Source organism: Myotis brandtii, unplaced genomic scaffold (assembly GCF_000412655.1).
Source record: "Myotis brandtii unplaced genomic scaffold, ASM41265v1 scaffold8, whole genome shotgun sequence".
Taxonomy (NCBI): domain Eukaryota; kingdom Metazoa; phylum Chordata; class Mammalia; order Chiroptera; family Vespertilionidae; genus Myotis; species Myotis brandtii.
The window spans coordinates 7,501,624-7,520,536 of record NW_005371219.1 but is presented as its reverse complement, the minus strand read 5'-3'; the positions used below and the strand labels follow the sequence as shown (position 1 = coordinate 7,520,536).

Here is an 18,913-nt window from a genome sequence, read left to right as displayed (position 1 = left end):
TGATATCATACTTAATAACGATATTATTTATTGATAAAATTAAATTCCTTACAATTTACCTTACAATATCCATAAAATTAAATCATGACACTAACGCCACTTCTTCAAAATAGACTCGCCCAGGCCAGAAACCGACTTCTGCGCATGGGCCATGAAGTTTCAATCGCACTGTACATGCGCGCCCGCACGTGGTATTTTGTGGAAGAGCCACACTCAAGGGGCCAAAGAGCCGCATGTGGCTCGCGAGTCGCAGTTTGCCGACCACTGCACTAGGCAACACCACACATCATTTACCCAGAACTCTGTCCCTGGGAACTTGGGCTTCTAAAGTGTGCCCAGAGTGTGGACGCTAAGCTTTTTAGCTCATAGGATCCCAGGGAGCACTGGGTAGGGAAATGCTGCTGCTGCGAATTCCTCCCCGCTCTCTGCCCCATTAGACTCACGTGCTGAGTCTCTGAGAGCTTCCTGCGTTGCAGCCAGAAATTTCATAAGGCAGAGAGGAATCATCAGTCCTGGCCAAGATGACTTAGCTGGCAGGAAAGACACATTGCTCCTGCCACGTGTCTGTCACCAAACAGGCACTCACTAAGCACCCACCCACCACCCTGGGCCTTGCTGAGCACAAGAAGGTGGGGTAGTCTGAATTGTGTGTCTTATGAATTATTAACAGTCAGCTTCCCTCGTTACTAGGGAATGAGAAGACTAGTCAATATTTTGGAAAATGAAGACTGAAATTAAATGTACCCAATGGGAAAAGGTCTTAAGATTTAACATTGACTAAGGGAGTAGTAACTGTGGTGAATTTGCATGTTGATGTGTCTGTAATGAGGTGGGAGGTTTATACATGATGACAGGAAACAGAACTGAAAATAATTGTCAGAGAATCTGAACGAGAAAAAAAAATATGTATGTTTGTAACTTCGGTCTCTCTCCTTTAATAGAACTGACATTCTGTACCCCAGCATGAAAGCTATAGCTCGGAGGATGGGGCAAGAAGATGCATTTGAAGAACTTATAATAAGTAGTCAGTCTATTCTTCCCCCCGAAGGAGCCTCGGAAATTGCAATAAAGACTCAGCAGGTATGCAGGAGCTCTTTTGAATTTGGCTTTGACATTTTGCTTTATGGTATTAACAGATTTACCTGAGTGATGTGTTGTTGTTTTTCTAAGAAGTGAAGTGTAAATTGAAGGTTTGTAAATCATTGAACAGGCAGAGAGGAAACTAAGTATTTAAAGGCATGTGGGGCTTTGACTAAGCAAATAACTACCACTTAATGTTTCAGAACTATAAATCTAGATTTTCATATTTTAATTTCCCCAAATTACGGTGTACCACCACAAAACAAAGACGACAAAAGAAAATATAACCATTAGCATCTTAAACATAAAATCCATCACACAGATATCCCCCCCAATACACACACCATGGAAATGGATAAAATAGTTCATGTGATTGTTTTTCTGAGAATAAGACACCACCACTTTTGCGCTAGCCCGTTCGATGTGTGTTTTAGATGATCTATATGGAGAGGAGGTTTTCCCAAGCGTTTGTTCACCTTGGTCCTGGGACACAGGCTCCGTGTGGTTGTGCTCATTGTAACAGATGAGCACAGCTCTAACTCTTTGGGTGTCACTGCCGAGATGCATGACTACTGAGCGTCAAGGAGAAATCAGCGCCTCCCCCAACACACACACACACACACACACACACACACACACACAGTCCCAAGCAACGTGTGCTCTGTGAGCATAATGTGTAAAGTTAGTGGAACAGGGTTTTCTCTTGGTCATGTATGAAGTTTTAAATATTCTCATGAAATCCTCCTTGTTGCCTACATCAAGTTTCAGACCTGAGGGCTTCTCATATAATAATAGATCACAACATTCCTGCTCACATTTAGAGACCCCAAAACATATGAGGTCACCTCAGACATCGAGCACTCTGCAATTTAACAGAATTTGTTAGCAAAAAGGGTTATATTTTATTAGTCAGAATGTAGGCCAGGAAGAAAAAACGCTGGTCTCCAAAGAGGTGTACGTCCCCCCCTCCCCCAAGACCTACCTCCCCCCACAGAAGCCCTTGGGAGTCCTCGGCAGGAGCCCTTCCTCCTTTCGGGGAGGGGGCAGTTGAAGGCCAGGACCAGCCCAAGGCCCTTCTGCAGGAGTGTGACTTGGAAGCCTAGAGTGTAAACTAAGTGTGAAGACTGACTCTCAAACTGCTTACTCTAGCTTCAGACACTGCTGGAAAATCTTGAAATTCATATGATCCAGGAGGTATTAAGACAAGTTAACAGAGAGATAGCCCTGGTTGTGTCAGAAAAGTCCAAGGAGCAGCCTACTCTCCCCACAGGTAAATTATTATTATCTCACAAATAGCATTTACTGTTCTTTCCTAATTATACAAGCAATCCATGTATCCATAGTCAGGCTAAAAAAATCTATAATGCCCAGAAAATTACATAAAAATTACTTAACATCTTGACCCGGAGAGAAGTACTATTAACACTTTGATATATTTGCCTCCACTTAAAGGGCTTTCAACATTTGTTGTATGTCAACTGCAATAAGTGAAATTTAAAAATAAATAAATACATAGAAAATATTTGTTAACTTCAGTCTCAACTCTGCTTGTTAACTCGAAACTGAAATAAAATTGAAATGAGGGAACACATAAAGCTTTTCTTATTCCATGTGTGCAGGCATATATTACACATATATGGCATCAACATGTAAAATGTTAGAAATGCACACATTTGGGTAGGAAAGCAATCTAACGCCAGGGTCACTTCACGGGCGCATGACCAGTGTGCTCACACAGGACTCAGGGCACTTGGAGTTCAATGCTCTTTGGGTACCATCTGGAAACTCCTAATTTTAACGTAGAATTTCTGTTTTGTAATGGTACACTGGAAATCAGCGAGCTGAACATAAGATGCCTTAATAAGCCAAATTAATCTGGAGTCTTTTATTACGCTAGCGGGCTCAGAGGAATATTGCTTCCAGGGTCTGAGCAAAAACATGGAGGACGTTTTCCCTTTTTATATTTTTCTAATGTCTTTGTCCCCTAAATATGGGGCTTCCAGTCCCTTTTGCAAGTTTTCAAAGAGCCCTATGCATGCTTAGTAGATATCTTGCAGGAAACTTGCAGCCTTGAGTACAACACAGTTCAGTAGCCTTGAGTACAGATAACTAAAAGACACCTGGTATGGGGGTAGCTAGGGACGGCAGCGGAGCGGCTTGCAAGGTCAGACAGTTGAGCTTGTTTTCCCTGTCATTAGAGCAAACGTGTTTTACAGAAGCCAATAATAGCAGAATTAATTCACAGAACAAAGGACTGTCTGTGTCTAGTGGAAATTTCAAACAGCAGTTTTTACAAAATAGAGGTTACTATGCTTCAGTAAGTAGAATCCAGTGAGTAGATGGAGGGTGCACCAAGGGCTTGGAGCTCTGGCTCACAAACAGTCCCGCCTCCTGTTGCCTCCCCAGCTTGCCAGGAGGGCTTCTCAGCTGCCTGCTCCTCTGCTCTCTGTCACCCAGGGCACCCCTAAGCTTCCCCTCACCAACCCATCAGCAATCGCTGCAGCCCTCACCCCAGCGGGGGCCTGAGCCTGGAGAGGGTCAGGATAGGGTGTGTATAGCTGGCAGTGTCTAAGGCAGTGGTTCTCAACCTTCTGGCCCTTTAAATACAGTTCCTCATGTTGTGACCCAACCATAAAACTATTTTCGTTGCTACTTCATAATTGTAATGTTACTACTGTTTGAATCATAATGTAAATATCTGATATGCAGGATGGTCTTAGGCGACCCCTGTGAAAGGGTCGTTCGACCGCCAAAGGGGTCACGACCCACAGGTTGAGAACCGCTGGAAGGGATCCTAGGACAGCACCACAGTGTGTTGGATGGGTGACTCAGTGGGGACAAGCCTGTTGCACTTCCCTGGGTACCTAAAATATCCCAGGGCAGAGGTTGTAATACCTTTGGGTTGTCCATCTACAGTGGGTTGGGGCAGAAGGGGTCATGCCTGGCTCTGCTCCTGGCTAAGGCATGAGGCCTCAGTTCTGTACCTAGTGGATCACATGTACCCAGTCACAGGGCAGGGTCTCTGGGTGCCCATGAGGGTCCAACTTGCCCTGCAAGCATTCCCATGCCTGGGTGTGCAATGTTAAAAACAAATAAGAACACCATGGCAGATCAAGAGAGAGATTGTGGAAGAAAGGAAAACTCTGCTTTTAGTACCTTAATGGTACTTTTTTCCTACTTTTGGAAGAAGAAGCCCTGCATTTTTATTTTTCAGGGGGTTCCCCAGAGTACATAGCTGGTCCTGTCTGAACTGCAGTATCTATTCCTAACTCCTACTAATCCTGTAAGAAAATCCACAACCTTTGAGCTATGGAGGGGTTGTCTGACTAGCCAAATAATTTAGGTTTTCCTCTTGAGGCAACCCCACAGATTGTAATGTTTATGAATAACCTCTGTCCTCACCTAAGCCCTTGTCATTTGATCAGTGCTTCAAGTAGCTGGATCTGTAAACAGGGCTCTGGGAAGAGGCTGTGCAGTGACAGGGCAAGCCACGCCCCCTGGGCAGCTCTGAATGTCACCAGAGAGCTGAGTGCGGTTGAGCTCCAGTTACAGAACATTTAACGAGACACAAAGTGCCTGTTGTTTGCACTGCCTCCGTTGCATCCAGGTGGCTCCTGGGAGAAAATCCACAAGCACACGGCAGGTGCAACCATCTGCAAGTTTCCAGGCTGTAGTTCTTATGAGACTAGGGGAGGAAGCGTCTCTGCTCTGTGGCTATGTGGTGTGTGCCCTGGGCAGGGTGCTGCTCAGCTGTGCTCGGAAAGGCCGTCAGGAAGGGGCTGGTGGCAGTCAGGCAGGGGGGAGGGGTAGAGTTATTCTGAATGGTGGTAAGGCTGATATGCCCAAACCTTACTCTGGCTAGAGTATACTGGCCAATTCTAAAGTCTTGCTCAAATTCTGTACTCATGAAGCTTTTAAAATAAGTGCCAATGGTAAGGGTGTTTGGTCTGTGGTTTGGGTCTGTCCAGCATGACTTAACGTGGAGGTCTGGGTCTCCTCTTGTACTGCCTTCCCCCCATTCAAGTGCCAAGAGACCTCTCTGCCTGCCGGGGTGCTGTTCTGTACATTTCCTCAATCTAGGCTTCCCGTGATCTCTGTGGACTGCTTTCAAAGACGGTGATAAAACCACCTCCTGCTCATCTCAGCAGTAAGAAGCAGCCGTAGTGGATGGGGCTTCCAACAGGGACCGCTTTTTCATGTGAGACCACCCTTTGTGGTCAAGGTAACCTGGGGCCAGGGGTTTCTCTAGAGCAGTGGTTCTCAACCTTCTTAATGCCACGACCCTTTAATACAGTTCCTCATGTTGTGGTGACCCCCAATTTCATTGTTACAAATTGAACATAATTAAAGCATAATGATTAATCACAAAAACAATATGTAATTGTATATGTGTTTTCCGATGGTCTTAGGCGACCCCTGTGAAAGGGTCGTTCGACCCCCAAAGGGGTCGTGACCCACAGGTTGAGAACCGCTGCCCTAGAGGGAGTCAGGAATGAAGAGACTGAGACCAGGGACATCACAAGCGCCTGTCCTTCCCTTAGGGCAGTGACGGCGAACCTTTTGAGCTCGGCGTGTCAGCATTTTGAAAAACCCTAACTTAACTCTGGTGCCGTGTCACATATAGAAATTTTTTGATATTTGCAACCATAGTAAAACAAAGACTTATATTTTTGATATTTATTTTATATATTTAAATGCCATTTAACAAAGAAAAATCAACCAAAAAAATGAGTTCGTGTGTCACCTCTGACACGCGTGTCATAGGTTCGCCATCACTGCCTTAGGGTCTCCTCTCTCCCTGTTGGCGGGCTCAGGTGTCTACATTTATACCTGCCAGAAAGGAACCCTTGATCTTCCCTCTACCTTCTTCCCCTCTCCTCACCTAGTCGTAGAGCTTCATCTTTCTATACAGCTTCTGAGTGAGTTTTCAGTTTCGGTTTGTCAGTGAGCATTGGAAATGTGGCAGCCACACCCAGTGGTGCTGATTCTCGGTAGTGGAACTAATGCTCCCCTGAGAACTTTCAGGAGTGGCTCCAGACACCCCCATTCAGCCTCTGGATTCGCCTTAGCAGAGCCATGGACTCCACTGATGCAGAAAGGCTCTGCCATTCTCCATCCAAGGCTCTGCCATGTCCAAATGACATGTTGGCATTAAAGTCATTTTTAATTGATTTCCTAAACTTCTCTGAGCAGTGATAAGGCCTGTAGTCTCCAAAGTAGAGTGCATATATCTCAGGGGTGTGGGAAGAAAATACTAGAACTTCTAAGTAGATTAAATTTATATGTAAGAGTCACATGTCACACTCCACAATGAGGTATCCTAAAGTGACCATAGGGAGGTAATCCAGAAGTGAATATGAAAAAATAGTAGAGGTGACACTCTAGTCCAGGTACATGCTTATCCTTAGCCATATTATGAGGTTTAAAAAAAAACATAACTTAGCCCTGGCTGGTGTCTCAGTGGCTATGGTGTCTGCCCGCACACTGGAGGGTCCCAGGTTCGATTCTAGGTCAAAGGCACATACTTGGGTTGCAGGTTTGATCTCTGGCCCCCGTTGGAGTGGATGTGGGAGGCAACCAATTGATGTGTCTTTCTCACATCCATGTTTCTCTCTCTCCCTCTCTCTCTTTCTCTGTCTCTCTCTCTCTCTCTCCTCTTCGCTCCCTTCCACTCTCTAAAAATCAATGGGAAAAATATCCTCTGGTGAGGATTAACAAAAAAATAAGTAAATAAATAACCTAATCACATCTGATAAGAAGTCAGGCAAAAAGATTAAAAGGTCAAGGGAACTATGGGAATGTGGATTGAGATTCATTCTTACTGTTGATGGACCTCACCCTAAGTACATCATGCTTTGCAATGTTAGCCAGTGATTGTACTGTAGGTAGTTAGAAATATTAGAAATACATAAACATAGATGTGTTAAAGGTGAGTGGATAAAACTGTTTCACTTGAGGGAAGCACAATCAAAATACTTACCTGTAGGAGTGTATGGTCCAGGCCAGCATGCCCCCAGCAGTGTGCCCTGGAACACAAGTTTCTCAACATGTTAATGCAAAAGTTCTCCCAACCACCCTCCACTAAGAGACTCAGGGTTGCCTGAAGCTTCCCATTCCCTTGGTAACACAAGCAGGCAAAGTACTTACTAACAGTCTTTGGGTTGCATATGTTCACCTAGCATCATTGATCATTGTTTGCTCCAAACCTGTTTATGCCACTTTTACTTGTCATTTTGCTTGAGTAATTTAATTCCGCATTATGTAACCCATAGAAATAGGAATACAAAAAGAAAGAGATCTATTCTATAAAAACTGAAGCTAAAATGGATGAATTATGGCACATCCAGTCGATGGAATATTATTCAACACTAAAAAGAAAGGAGCTTTCAAGCCACAAAAAGAGATGGAGAAGCTTAAATGCATATAACTAGGTCAAAGAAGCCAACCTGAAAAGGCTGCCTGCTGTATGATTTCAATCATATGACATTCAACCATACGGAGACTTTCAAAAGATCAGTGGTTGCCAGGGGTTTAGAGAGGAGAGAAGGATAACTAGGTAGAGCACAAAGGGTTTTTAGAGCCTTGAAACTACTCTGTATGACACCACAGTGGTGCATACATGTCATTATACATTTGTCAAACCCATAGTTTCTGAACCATAATGGAAACTATGGGCTTCGGGTGATAATATGTTAGTGTGGTTCATCAGTTGTAGCAGCTGTACCACAATGGAGTGGGATGTTGATACTGAGGGAGGCTGTGTGTTGGTGGTGGGGGCAGAAGATATATAGGAACTCTCTGTACTGTCTGCTCAATTTTTCTGTGAGCATGATGCACGTGGATTGTTTTACACTCTTTAAGTTTTCTCTCCATAAAAGGAAAAAAAAAAAAAAAAAAAAAAAAAAAAAAAAAGGAACACTAGAGACTGTAGACCATGCACGTATATTATGGTTTATAGAAGAAAGATGGTACAAAACTCCAGTGAGTGGGTATGTACAAAGAAAAGGCGTGGACTTTATGTTAGCAGATTGGCAAATGTTTGCATATTTGTGTATTTTTAAGTTAAATAAAATGTTTAAGATAGTTCATGTCATTTTTTAAGCATTCTCTGGTTTAACAGGCTTCTTTTGATTGACTAATCAACTCTTAGACTTAATTGCTTTAGATAGAGGATTTCTACCATATTTTGCAGGAGTTGAGAGGAAAAAAGGTTTTGTTTGTTTTTTGTCAAAATAAGTTTGAGAAATTTGGAGTAAGTAATTTTTAAAACATTTCTTTGCTCCAGACCTTCTTAGAGACTTTACTATCCTACTGTGAATTAGAAATCTCCAGGAGACAGATAGAGTAGGAAACTCTCTTTAAATCTATTTGATCACTGAACCCTTTTCTCCCCCTTGGGGACATCTGTCATCAACTCAAGGAACTAGTGTTCTAGGGAGCAGTTTGAGAAACACAGGAGTACAAATACATACATATGCTTGAAGCAACAAGGTTTTCAACCTGCCCACCTTTTGGGGGGGCCCCCTCTGCTACGTCGGGAGAACAACTTTGATCGGCAGTTGTGTGCCTTTAAGTTTCTGTCTGCCGTGGCTTAGGACCCAGGGGCCACTCAGGCACTGCAGCTGGTGGTTGTGTTAGAGAAGTGAAAAACTAGCAAATAAAGAGGCCCTTCCTAGAGGGCAGAGACTAGGGGGGGAGGGGGGGGAGAGTGCAGTTGTGTTCAGAGAGGAAGAGAGGGGAAGTGGTTTGGCCTCCAGGAAGTCAATTTCCTCCAGTCAAAGGACATGGGGACAGAGTGAGAGGAAAGAACAAACCCTCACTTAGCCCCCAGTGTGTGTCTCCCGCCTCCACCATGCTTCCGTCAAAAACTGCTTCATCTTAAAGAAGCCATGACCACACACATACTGAAAATGAGACACATGTAGAGACTGCCAACTCCACTTGGCCAGGAATTACTTCTCCTGGTTGAATTCTGCTCTCCCTGGCTTCCCCTGACTCCTGCCTACAGATGTAGATGCATGTCTAAACTTGAACTCATGAGTAGGAAGTGAAGATCTCCCAGCATGCAGGGAAAATACTTCCCCTTCAGCTAAGCCCAGAGCTAAAGCCAAACCAGTTCTGCGGGTATTTGGCAGGTGATGGTCCCCAAACAGGAAGTGTGTGATGGATGTGGGCCCTCACTAGGCTTCTCTGAGCCAGAGACCTGCCCCTAAAGTATCCTGGGAAAAGTATCCAATTTCTTGTCTGAAATATACATAAGCTCTGAAGTGTCAAAGCTTAGATTTATAAAAGTCTTAGACATTTTAGGAAGTGTGAACCTCTAGGCACATTAACCTTTGGATTTTCCACTTCAATTATGCTAAGACAGTGATGATATGTCTACCGCCTTTGTTGTCCTAAAGGAAAAGCAAAATCAGATTTATTTGTTTATGATGGAAAGTAGACAAATGTAAAAGAAAATGGAATCCCATTTGCAAAAACAGGAACCCCGCCTCCCAATAAATAACGTAGTAAGTGCAAATACCAGAGGCCCCTGCTGTGTCATATTCACATTTCTGGGAAGATTGTGCTGGATGCTTCCTCTTATGTGCAGTGAGTCTCCTGTCAGAAAAATGAAAGTGTGAGTCAGAAACCTCATCTGCAACTTGGAAGAGCCAGCTGGGGGCAGGGAGTGGCTCTGTGCATGCTCTTGCTGATGGCCAGCACCCCCAACACAAAAAGGGAGTGCTGTCTCTGACTCCTTAGGTCTCCCTTTATTTCTAGCACGCATGCTCTTGCTGATGGCCAGCACCCCCAACACAAAAGGGGAGTGCGGTCAGGCTTGGCTCCTATCTCTGGCTCCTGTCTCTGACTCCTTAGGTCTCTCTTTATTTCTATCATCCCCAGGGCCATGGCACAAGGAAATGAGCCCTACCTACCCACACAACTAACACACACATGTGCTTTTGCTCTTCCACATGCAAGTTAAGGAGTGTTGACGTACTTCCATGGTTCTAGCATTATCACATTATTTTTAAATTTGATTTTATTTGTTTAACCTGGTTCAAAATTCACAATGATATTAAAAATATATATTTAGAAGTCTTGTTGCCACCACTGACCCTCTTCTACCGTACCCTATGTAACCACACTTTTAATTAGTTTTTAATATATTCTTTCAGGGTTTTTTTATGCATATACTAATTCATTCCTTCATTCAATACCTATTTACTGAGCTCATACTGTTGTAGAAGACCGAAGAAACCCAAGCGACGCTTAGAGAAATGGAGTTACATAGCTTTATTATGCTGGCGGTCTCAGAGGAGTTGCCTCTAGAATCTGAGCAAACCAATATGGGGGAAGCCCTTCTTTTATCCCCTTTTGGTTTCTTTGTACCCCAAATATGGATGGGGACGTCTGGACCTTTTGTGGGCTTTGCAAAAGGCCCCGTGGGTTGGGATGGGGGTCTTGAGGTCATATTTAAGGGCCTGGCCTGGCACCAGCGCTGATAACTCCCTCCGGGGGTTGTATGTTGTTCATGGTTTATGGCCTCTGTAAAATGTGAGCATTTAGGTAACAGGTCTTGCAAGACCAGATTGTGGAGGAAAAGGGCAGTGACTTAATTATAGGTTACCAAGAATGTACATTAGGTTACTGTACAGATTCAGATTGCTAGCCTCCCAAACATCAGGGTTACGTAGCCTTTTAGCCTTCTCAATGCTATGTTCTAGGCCTCTATATTTTAGGCACTGTTTTGGGGGTGCATCCTTACTTGGCAAGAAATCCTTACCCTAATGGAGTTTATCATCTAGAAGGGGGTAGACAGACAATAAGCAATGAACTTAAGAAATAAGAAGATAATGGAGTAAGAAGGATGGGACTGTGGAGGTTTGAAGGGGCACATGGCAATTTTAACTAGGGTGGTCAGAATAGACTTCACTTAGAAAGTGCATTTTGATCAAAGTTTGAAGAAAGTGACGGAGTTAGCTAGATGGGTATCTGGAGGAAGAGCATTCAGACCGAACAACAGTCCATATGAAGCCCCTAAGCCAGTGGTTCTCAACCTTCTGGCCCTTTAAATACAGTTCCTCATGTTGTGACCCAACCATAAAATTATTTTCGTTGCTACTTCATAACTGTAATGTTGCTACTGTTATGAATCGTAATGTAAATATCTGGTATGCAGGATGGTCTTAGACGACCCCTGTGAAAGGGTTGTTCGACTGCCAAAAGAGTCACGACCCACAGGTTGAGAACCGCTGCCCTAAGCAGAGCATGCCTATCACATTTATGGAACAACAAAGACCCAAGTGTGAGTGGAATGGAAAGATTGAGGGGGAATGGTAGGAGATGAAGTCAGAGAGGAAGAGTGAAAGGAGAACATATCATGCAGGGCCTTGTAAGGACTTCAGTGTTTACTCTGAATGTAATGGGGAGCTGGCCCAAGGCTCTGAGTGACATGATCTGACTTAGATTTTAATAGAATCTCTTTGGCTCCTGTTTTGAGAAGGGGCAGTGAAAGAAGAAAGGATGGAATAAGGGAGAGGCTGGTTGGGAGGCTATTGCAATAATCCAAGCAAGGTGGCTCAAACAAGATTGGAGCAGTGGAAGTATTATGTGGTCAGATTCTGGGTATGTTTTTTAAGTAGTCATTAATGGGTTGAGTATTGAGTATGGGGGAAAGAGAAGAATCCATGATAACTCCAAGATTTTTGACCTGAGCTATTGGGAAAATAGAATTGCCATCAACTGAGATGGCAAGTTGGGGAGGAGAGATCAGGAATTTAATTAATCACAAGAGAAGTGTGAAATGCCTTTTAGACATCCAAGGAGAGTTGCCCAGTGGGTATGAGATCTAAATTTGAGGGTTGTCAGCATATGGATGTTATTTAGCCATGAGACTAGATGGGATATCCAAGGGAGTGAGTGTAGATAGGAAAAGAGGTTGACTCAGGGATGAGTCCTAAGACACTCTAACGTCAAGGGCTGGGAGTGGAGAGGGAAAAAGGAGAATCAATGAAAGAGATCTAGAAGGAACAAACAGTGAGTCAGAGGAAAAGTAGGACAGAGTGGTGGTGTCCCAACGTCTAGTGATGGAAGTTTCTCAAGCACAAGGAAGTGAAAAATTGTGTGAAATGTTGCTGGTAGTCAAGTAAAACCACTGGCTTTAGCCATGTTGTGATCATGTTGGCGCTTATGACAAAAGCAGTTTTATTGGAGTGGTGCAGGTATAAGCTGGGTGAGTGACTTTAGGAAGGATTTTGAGATAAGTCACACACAGTAAGGGTTGACATCTCTTTCTGAGAGTTTTGCTAAAAAGGGAGCAAAGAGATGAGATGAGATAATGGCTGACAGGAGAAGTAGGGTCTAGAGAAGGATTTTTATGAGGTGGGAAAAATAATGTGTGCTATTTTGAGCGGTCCAGGAAAGAGGGAAGAAGTGATGCTATTGGAGAATGGCAAATTTTTGGAGCAATGACGTTGAATAGGCTTGAGGAGATATTCTTCTACTTTATTATATTTATCATATCGTTCTCATAGAAGATAGCATTTTATATCCACTGTCCTGCAAGTTGAATATTTCACTTAACAACCGATGCTTCTTTTCATATCAGTACATGGAGAAGGTCCTTTCTTCCTTACAGCTTCATACTATTCCACTTGAAGGATATTCTACAGTTTAGGTTTTGTTTCCAAGCTTTTGCTGTCCTAAATGACGCTATTGTGAGTAACTGTGTATATGCCTCATCTCATAAGTGTCAGCCCTATTGTGGCTTCAGTCTCGGAACTAAAGTTTATAGTCTGTCCACTCTCAACATTTCTAACCTATGACTCTCTTTTCTTTCTTTTGGATTTCCTCCCATTTTTTAAAATTAACTTTATATTTAAATTAATGTTGCCTCTAACACCAGGCATGTACTGAAATATATACATATAATAGCTCTTCATTTATTTCTGATGATTGTGTTAGGCCAAACAATTGTTCAGATACATATAGGCACTTAGTGACGTCATGCAGGACCAATAACATTTGACTCAGGATTTTTAGTTACCGTAGCAATATTGTTCACTGTCTTCAGAGGTGCTTTTCCAAATCTTTTCATTAGGGTCTTGTTAGATATCTTCCTTATTTCCATGTTCTGAAAGATTCTGTGTCCTCAATCACCTCCTTCCTGCCCCCACTTCCCCACTAATGTATTTGGAAATGACAGCTAGCTGTGTCCAGTGCTGTCTCAGAGAGTTGCCATTTCATAGTCATTAATGGTTGTTCATTGTATCATGATACTAGTAGTGTTATGTCTCTTCCCCTAGACCTTTGGAAATGCCAAGTCATGAAAGAAAACTTTTCAGTTATCAGACCACAAATAGTTGAAAAATTTATGCAGAGATTAATGGAGAATTACCAGGATGGTGGACTAGAGGTATGTATTAAAAAGTAGTCAGTCTGTACTGTGTGTGTTTTTTTAAACATAAATCCAAACAAGGAAGACTTTCCCCTAAACCAGTGATTTTCAACCACTGTGCCACAAGAATTTTTAAAACATGCAATACCTAACTCTTTAGTCAGGGGCACTGACCTCTTTTCTCTTAGATTGTCAAATTAAAAAATGACAACAGCCAACACAACAATAGCAGTCTGGTCTAAATGAATCAAAATTATATCTATTTTTTTGTCAGATTGGCAAAAAACATACTGTATTTTTGGTGTGCCACAGCATTTTAGTTTATGTGTGCCATAAGATGACAAAGTTTGAAAATTGTTCTATAAACACAACTCCTAATGCTTCCTTAGCTTCCTTAGGACAAAGATATGAATACTGAGCCTAAACTCAAAGTAGTAATCACTTTAATTTTGGAAAAAGACTGATTTCTAACAATGATGGGAGAGAAATTAGAATATGCATGCTGGATAATCAGATTTGGCCAATTTTTTAAAGTAACCTTTATTTATGAATGAGTTCTTTTTAGCAACATTTCCTATTATTGGTTTTTTAGTAAAGAATATTTAAAGAGAGAAACCAAAATAGCCTATAATACCACTTAAAAACATTTTTTTAAATGTACAACATGGGGCGGGGACTTAGCCCAGAAAGGTAACATTTTTATTGCTCCTCCATTCCACCATCCCATTTCCCCTCCACAAGGAAACCAGTGTCAAACACTTTTTCTGAGTATACATACTTGAATCCATAACAACTCTATATAGTATATGCAACACACATATACACAGTCCAAGGCACTTGACAGCAGTGCCTTCCTAAATCAAAGGAATCCACCAAAAAGTCAGGAGTATATGTGGATATTAAGCCTCAACAGAGCTTTTAGGATCATTAACAAATTAAACATACATGCATTAGGTTGACATGAATCCAGTTTCCTTTGAAATTCAACCATTTTTAAAAACCTGGCTTAGCAAAATGTACTCCATTGTTACATGACAATGTTTTCTCCGAAATTACATTTTTTAAGCTCTTCAAATGTTTTCCATAATTTATAATCACTTCAGTTCTTAATCATGAGGTAGAGCGTTCCCAAGCTTGGCTGGGGATACACTTTTCCTCAGAACTGGATGATTTACACAGATTTGCTTCAAGCTTTCAGTTATACCCAAGCGGGACACTGTCTGTTGTGATGAGGGCTGAGTGGTTCTTTCTGGGTCCCTTGTACCTTGGAGATTCTCAGCCAGAGGCACAGAGATGATTAGGGTGGGGCTCAGAAAAATTAGTCCCAAACAGTGTGGCTGCCCTGGCCGGTGTGGCTTAGTTGGTTGGGCATCGTCTTGTGAACCAAATGGTTGCCAGGCAGATTCTTAGGGCAAATGCTTGGGTTGTGGACTCGATCCCCAGTAGGGGACATGCAGGAGGTGGCCAATGGATGTCTTGCTCTCACATCGATGTTTCTGTCTCTCCTCCCTTCCTCTCTCTCTAAAAATCAATTTAAAAATCTTTTTTTTTTAAAATGTGTGGCTCTCCTTAAAAAGGAAGGAAATTCTGACACATGCTTCATCATGATAAACCTTGAAGACATTATGCTAAGTAAAATAAGCCAGTCACAAAAGCACAAATGCTGCATGATTCCACTTATATGAGGTATTGGAGAATAGTCAAATTCGTAGACAGGAAGTAGAAGGGTGGTAGTCAGCAGCTAGGGGGAGGAGGAAGAGGGAGTTAGTACAGTTTCTGTTTTGCAAGATGAAGTGTTCTAGGGATTGATTGCACAACAGTATGAATGTACTTAATATCACTCAACTGTCTACTTAAAAACAGCTAAAATGGCAAATTTTACGTTATGTGATGTGCTTTTTACCACAATAAGAAAAGAAAGGTTTGTGACTCAAGATCTGCTCATCCCCTATTCATATACTTCACCCCAACACTGAAGACAGGATCTCTAGGAAAGAACCGTTGGTACTTAGTAGGAGACGGAGCAAACCCATATCAGGCACAACGGAAACTCAGGGCCCACTGAAGAGACCGGTGTCTGCCTGCCGGTGTCTTGGAATAACAGGACCCCAGGATGCGAGGTCCCTGCAAAGCCTGTGCCTGGTGGGCTTCTGGCCTCTTCTGGATCATCTGCAGTGACCGGGACTCACTCTTCCAACTCCTCCCTCTCTCCCGATTCCTGGAAGCTCTTGTTCCAGGCAGCTCTTACTGAGCTGGATTTGGCCATCCCACCATCTCCACTATGGACCCTGGGACACCACACGTCATGATTCCGACGCCTCATGATATCTAATGAGCCTTAGATATCTGAGGGCAGGTAGGTCAGTCAGAGCAGCTCAGTGAGCACCATTGCTAACACGTGTGAAGCCTCCGTAAAGTTACAACCGGGGGCCTGCTCCAGGAGGACAAACCAGACAGGTGGTGGAGAAGAAGCCATCACCCCTTCCTCCTGAAGGTGGCTGCCCGGTGCCATGGCATATTGTTGTAAATGTTTCCCTCCACGTCCCGCGTGGTTCAGAGTTCAGGATCTGGAAGAGGAGCCACACACAAATGAAAGAGAAAAGACAAGAGATAATTTGGGAATATTGGGGGGCCAGGCGGTAAGTCCAACTCAAGAGGAAGGACTTCCACTGGTGCTCAGGCCGCACCAACCTTTTATAGTCAGAGGTAAACAAGGTAGTGGTTACCATAGTTACACAGTTCTTGTGAGTTTCACTTGTTTTGACCATAGTTATATTTCCTACACTTCCCTCAGCCCATTAGCTTCCCAGATAAGATCTAGGGAGTGTTATAAGGTCAAGCCTAATTATGCTAAGAGGCCTGCGCCCTCTAAGCTGGGACTTGTTTGTGACTTTGCCAGCAGGTCAGTCCGAGGCTTAACCCTATATCGGTTCCCACAGCATATGAACTGGAAAATGGAGCCGGTGCCAGGCCCCCCTCACCTGGTCTCTGTGAAGAGCCCCGACGACACAAGCACAGTACATGGAGGGCCTATGCCCAGCCTTCTCTGCTTCAGACTAACCCACTTCACTTCCTTCATCACTTTACATGAGCCCCCACCATCCTGATCAGTCTCCTCTAAACTCAAGGTTGTCTGTCCAGTGATGAGTGCCCTTGACCTGGGGTTGTGAGTGACTAATGCCCATGTGTGTCAGGTTGCGGCAGCCAATTCAAGGCTAACACGTCACCTGAAGCCCACGCATTGCCTGTAGGCATCCTGCAGCTGCCATGTGACTAGCTTTGTTCTTGTTCACTTTGAACCTTTTGAACTCTTTAAAAACCTGGATTTTTATCATCCAGGATACACCCTCTCCCTACCTGCCCTTGCTGTCCTCATTCAAGTCATTTAATAACAGTGTATGACAGGACGGGCCCCAAGCCCTGTGCTGCCCACTCTGGGTCCCCTCCAGGCTCACTAGGTTCTTTGGGCACAGTCTGTCAGCAGCCAGAACCCCATCCAGTTGTACTGTTCTCCATTTGCCCAAGCTTGTCAGAAGAAACCTTCTCAGATATCCTGCTAAAATTCAAATACACTGCCATCTACTCTGTTTCCTGAGGTTAATCTGATCTGACTTTTCTTGAACCCATGTTGGCTTCTAGTAATCTTTGCTTCCTTCTCCAGAATCTAAAACCCAGACTTTTACAATTAATTCTAACATCTTGCCCAAATTTTATACCAAACACCCTGGCCTGAAGTCAGAGACTAACCTTTATTGCAAATCAGAGCAACTATCATCTATTTTGTGGATTCCAGAACATTTCCATTTATATTCCAAGTCACTCATTCATTCAGCAAGTGTTTAGAGATATATTTTTTCCAGGCACTTTATTAGAGGTATAAAGGCAAAAGATACAGCCCCTGCCCCCAAAAAGCTTACTGAAACAGTTATGTGAACTGAATGTCAGCAATGTTGAGAAAGGCACTTCACATTAAGTACTTTGATAGAGGCAGACACAGAATGCTATATGAGTTCAGAGAAGGGGGCACAATCCTGCTAGAAGATGGGGGCAGAAAGCCATCAGGGAAGACTTCCTGGAGGAGGTGTTATTTGGGTCAAGTCTTGAAGAACAAGTAGGACTTAACAGATGAAGAAGGGTCAGGGAAAGAAGGCAGAGCAATCTAGGAAGGGAGTATAGTAGAACTCAGAGGTGGACATTGGAAAGGTGGGCAGGGCCAGATGCTGCCAGGGCTTGGTGTGCAATTCTTAGGAGTTTGGATATCATCCTAGAGTCGGTGGGAATTTACTGAAGCATTGTGTCAGCAGAGGTGGGTTTTAGAAACATCATCAAAACGCCTTGTGTTCCTGATGTTAGACAAACTGTCATGAGAGCCTCTCAGATGAAGAAAACCACAAAAGAGCAATTTGCTCCCAGCAGGTCCAGACTTTTGCCATAATGAGACCTGGCACCTGCCATGCTTCACCTCACACTGGCTCCAGAGAATCCCTGTGCAACCTCCCAAGCTATCAGTCAGTGCCATCATCGGGGGTCAGGGTTAAATGTTGGTGAAGGAGTCAGCTTACTAGAGGACTGAGCTAATGGTCCTCACTCTGGGATTCTTCTGGAACCAGCCTTGGAGGGGAAGTTGGCTGATGAAACCCCTTCCTACTGTATTTTGACACAGAGGTGACATTTAGTAACCTACAAAGGCAGCGGTGGGTTGCAAGCTTTTATATATATATAGTTTTTTTATTTCAGAGAGAAGAAGGGAGGGGGGAGAATGATAGAAACATCAATGAGAGAGAGAGAGAGAGAGAGAGAGAGAGAGAGGTCAGCTGCTTCCTGCAAGCCCCCTGCTGTGGATTGAGCCCGTTACCTGGTCATGTGCCCTGACCTGGAATGGAACTGTGACCTCCTGGTTCATGGGTCGACGCTCAACCACACCGGCCAGGCCAGAACAGCTTTTAAGAAACAAATTGTGGAAAACCTCGATGCTCCCTCTCCCTTGGCTGGCAGTGAGTAGGCCGCACAATGGCCAGAGTTACTGTAAAAGATGTGAACCAGCGGGAGTTCTCAGAGCTCTGGCAGCCTTCCTCCAAAAGTCCGGGAAGCTGATAGTCCCTGAGTGGGTGGGCACTGCCACGCTGGCCAAGCATAGAGAGCATGCTCCCTGCGACGAGAACAGGTTCCGCACACGAGCTGCTTCCATGGCGCAGCACCTGCACCTTCGGGGAGGCGCTGGGTTGGCTCCTTGACCAAGATCTATGGAGGCGGCAGAGAAATGGTGCCGTGCCCACCACTTTAGCAGAGACTCTAAGAGTGTGGCTTGCAGGGTCCCCCAAGCCCTGGTGGGGCTGAAAATGGTGGAAAAGGATCAGGATGGGGGCCACAAATGGACACCTCAGGGACAGAGAGATCTGGACAGAATCGCAGGGCAGGTGGAAGGAAGGAAGGAAGGAAGGAAGGAAGGAG

The 18,913-nt window shown here is 43.9% G+C and overlaps 1 protein-coding gene and 1 pseudogene across 1 annotated transcript in view; both read left to right on the top strand.

The window, feature by feature from the left end:
- The window catches only part of LOC102253972 (coiled-coil domain-containing protein 162), a 47,088-nt gene that overhangs the window by 8,285 nt on the left and 19,890 nt on the right, over positions 1–18,913 (top strand). Inside the window, exons 5-7 of the mRNA XM_005883775.2 lie at positions 942–1,080; positions 2,230–2,350; positions 13,371–13,480. Of these exons, the coding sequence (XP_005883837.1) occupies positions 942–1,080; positions 2,230–2,350; positions 13,371–13,480 (370 nt within the window). The remainder of the gene's footprint in view (positions 1–941; positions 1,081–2,229; positions 2,351–13,370; positions 13,481–18,913) is intronic.
- Positions 18,434–18,885, top strand: LOC102241013 (annotated as a pseudogene).